The sequence below is a fragment of the Perkinsus marinus genome (genome assembly GCF_000006405.1).
Source record: "Perkinsus marinus ATCC 50983 genomic scaffold scf_1104296971922, whole genome shotgun sequence".
Taxonomy (NCBI): Eukaryota; Perkinsozoa; order Perkinsida; family Perkinsidae; genus Perkinsus; species Perkinsus marinus.
The window spans coordinates 1-2,335 of NW_003201956.1; the positions used below are offsets into that span (position 1 = coordinate 1).

Sequence of the window (2,335 nt, forward strand, 5' to 3'; positions counted from 1 at the left end):
GTAGTCGTTGCTGCTGATGCCTCACTGTTAGCCCCCGTCATTATCACTTCTCTCTGTTGATTGGTTATTCCCTGCAGTACTGCAAGAGGTACTCATTGTAGAATCAGCATCATCATCATCATCATCATCATTGTTGTTGTTATCATCACGATTGACGTTATCAGGAGTAGGCGGGTTTGGTACTGGCAGAGCAGGACCTTCTTCTGGTCTGCCTACTATTTCCCTGTTATGCTGGGCCCACCTGATTGAAGTACTACTACTACTACTACCACTCTACTACTACTACTACTACTACTACTACTACTACCACTACTACTACTACTACTACTACTACTACCACTACTACTACTACTACTACTACTACTACTACTACTACTACTACTACCACTACTACTACTACTACTACTACTACTACTACTACTACTACGTTAAATGGGACGATGTAGCTATACGATGCTACAAAGATAACCAAATCAGAACAGATCAGATCTATTCAAGCCCAGTTGAACTACAACCGAGTCTCGAGTCGAGTCGAGTCTAACTGAGAGTCTAACTGAGAGTCTAACTCAGACTCTCGAAAGACAATAGGGACTGCGATGATGATGTAAATGACCGCAGCCACTGTCGCTGGCAGCACTATCGGCGCCTCGGTCTACTACTACTACTACTACCTCTCTCGCCTCCTTTCAATGGTGTCCACAGGATCATCCTCAGGATTAGGATATCTATCATCATTAGACCGCATAAGCCTTCCCTCTCTAAACTCCTCTCGAGCCCTTCTTATCATCCGATCAAAGTTCCTCATATTTCTTCTACGCTCTTCCTCCTTTTCCTGCCGTATCAACTTTCTCTCCTCCCTCTCTGTTTCGATGCCCCCACGATAGAAAAATGCCTCTGCCAATCTGCGTTCATCTGCAAATATCGGACGGTCATCGAGATATCTAAACAACGAAAATTCTAATTTTCCGAAGTAGTTTTTTTGTGAAGTAGTGTTACTATCATCATCACATGCCGAATAGTTGTTTTCGATCGAAATTAATCTTGCCACGGAAAATATGAACATTTTTCAACAAAGCGGCAATTCTTACTTTAACCCTGGCATCTTGGCAACGAGTGTTTTCCTATAGTTTGGTATTTTCTTCACGACTGGATTCCCTTTCAAGTAGAGCACCCTCAGCCCTCTCATTTTCATGAAAACTTCATCGATCTGATAACAACGAAAATAATCAATCACTAAATATGATCAACACTACGACAGCGGGGTCTTCAATCTTATTGTTGGTTAAGTCAACTACGGCTACCCCCTCTCCATCATCGGTCGTATTCAGGGGTCCATCGTTCTGGTCAGTTGCCTCGATCAACGATATGATGTCACCGACGCCGCCCATACCGATTTGGTTGTTGGCGAGATTGAGAGTATTTAGTTTCCGTAGATGCCCTGAAATTAGTCTTATCCAGAATCATCACTATTTTGTATTACGTATGTTCTCTATTTTCTTAATAAAATTGTCAGGCAAACTCAATGTCCATAGTTGTGCATTGTTATCGAGATTTTCGATTTTCTCAATGCAGTTTTGGCCGAGAAACCTGCCAGGATCTGCTTCCTTGTGGAAGTTCATCAGCACCGATATTACAAACTCCTCAGTGCCGTCAGATGCTCCAGCCCTTCTATTTTGGAAAAACCTGGGGGGAAAATTTTTGGTATTTTTTTCATCATCTTTTACCGTTGCATTCAGCGTAAAGAACCTTGAGACCTGTGAATTCGTCGAGATTTTCCAATTTACGATAACCACCATAATGTATATACAATTTGTCATTCAACTCTTTCGTACGGTAGTACCTACATTATCATCAACAACAGCAAATCCACCCCAGTGGTTTTCTTTACATGTTTTTATCTGCGTCTAAAATTTATTGAGGATTGACGAGCCCGGTCTTGCTTTGTTCGTGCGTGCAGTCCTGTGTACGTGCGTGCCCCGCAATTGATGGTGTTTTTTCCCTGAGCCATTATATTAAATGACATTGATACGCTCAATCTCAGTTTCACAACCGTAAACTTGTCTACTCGTTGTTAATATGGCGACACCTGAGGAGCTCGCTGAGCTCTCTGAAGCCCGTAGAGAGTTGGCCGCTACGCGCCGTTCCCTCCGGGATACTCGCGAGGCTCTCAACAACATCATCTCCGACGAGAAGGATGATACTCAGCAGCTTATGAGCGACCTCGCGTCCAAGGAGGCCAGTAATCTTTCTAAGATAGGTAGCCTCGAGGCCCGTATTGCTGAACTTGAGGCCCTGGCTGACCGATCCGTCAGCGAGATATCACGGAAGGAAGGTT

General features: G+C 43.7%; 2 protein-coding genes across 2 annotated transcripts; one reads left to right on the forward strand and one right to left on the reverse strand.

The window, feature by feature from the left end:
- Positions 1-27: 27 nt before the first annotated feature.
- On the reverse strand, positions 28-1,840 carry Pmar_PMAR022459 (conserved hypothetical protein; the record flags this gene model as incomplete). Its single annotated transcript, XM_002766775.1, has 7 exons — positions 28-241; positions 672-941; positions 1,089-1,207; positions 1,251-1,438; positions 1,481-1,587; positions 1,635-1,683; positions 1,725-1,840. Coding segments are annotated over 7 exons (1,063 nt in total), but the record flags the coding sequence as incomplete, so codon positions are not given.
- Positions 1,841-2,076: 236 nt separating this feature from the next.
- Pmar_PMAR022460 (hypothetical protein) lies at positions 2,077-2,239 on the forward strand (the record flags this gene model as incomplete). Its single annotated transcript, XM_002766776.1, has 1 exon — positions 2,077-2,239. A coding segment is annotated over one exon (163 nt), but the record flags the coding sequence as incomplete, so codon positions are not given.
- Between the last annotated feature and the right edge of the window lie 96 nt (positions 2,240-2,335).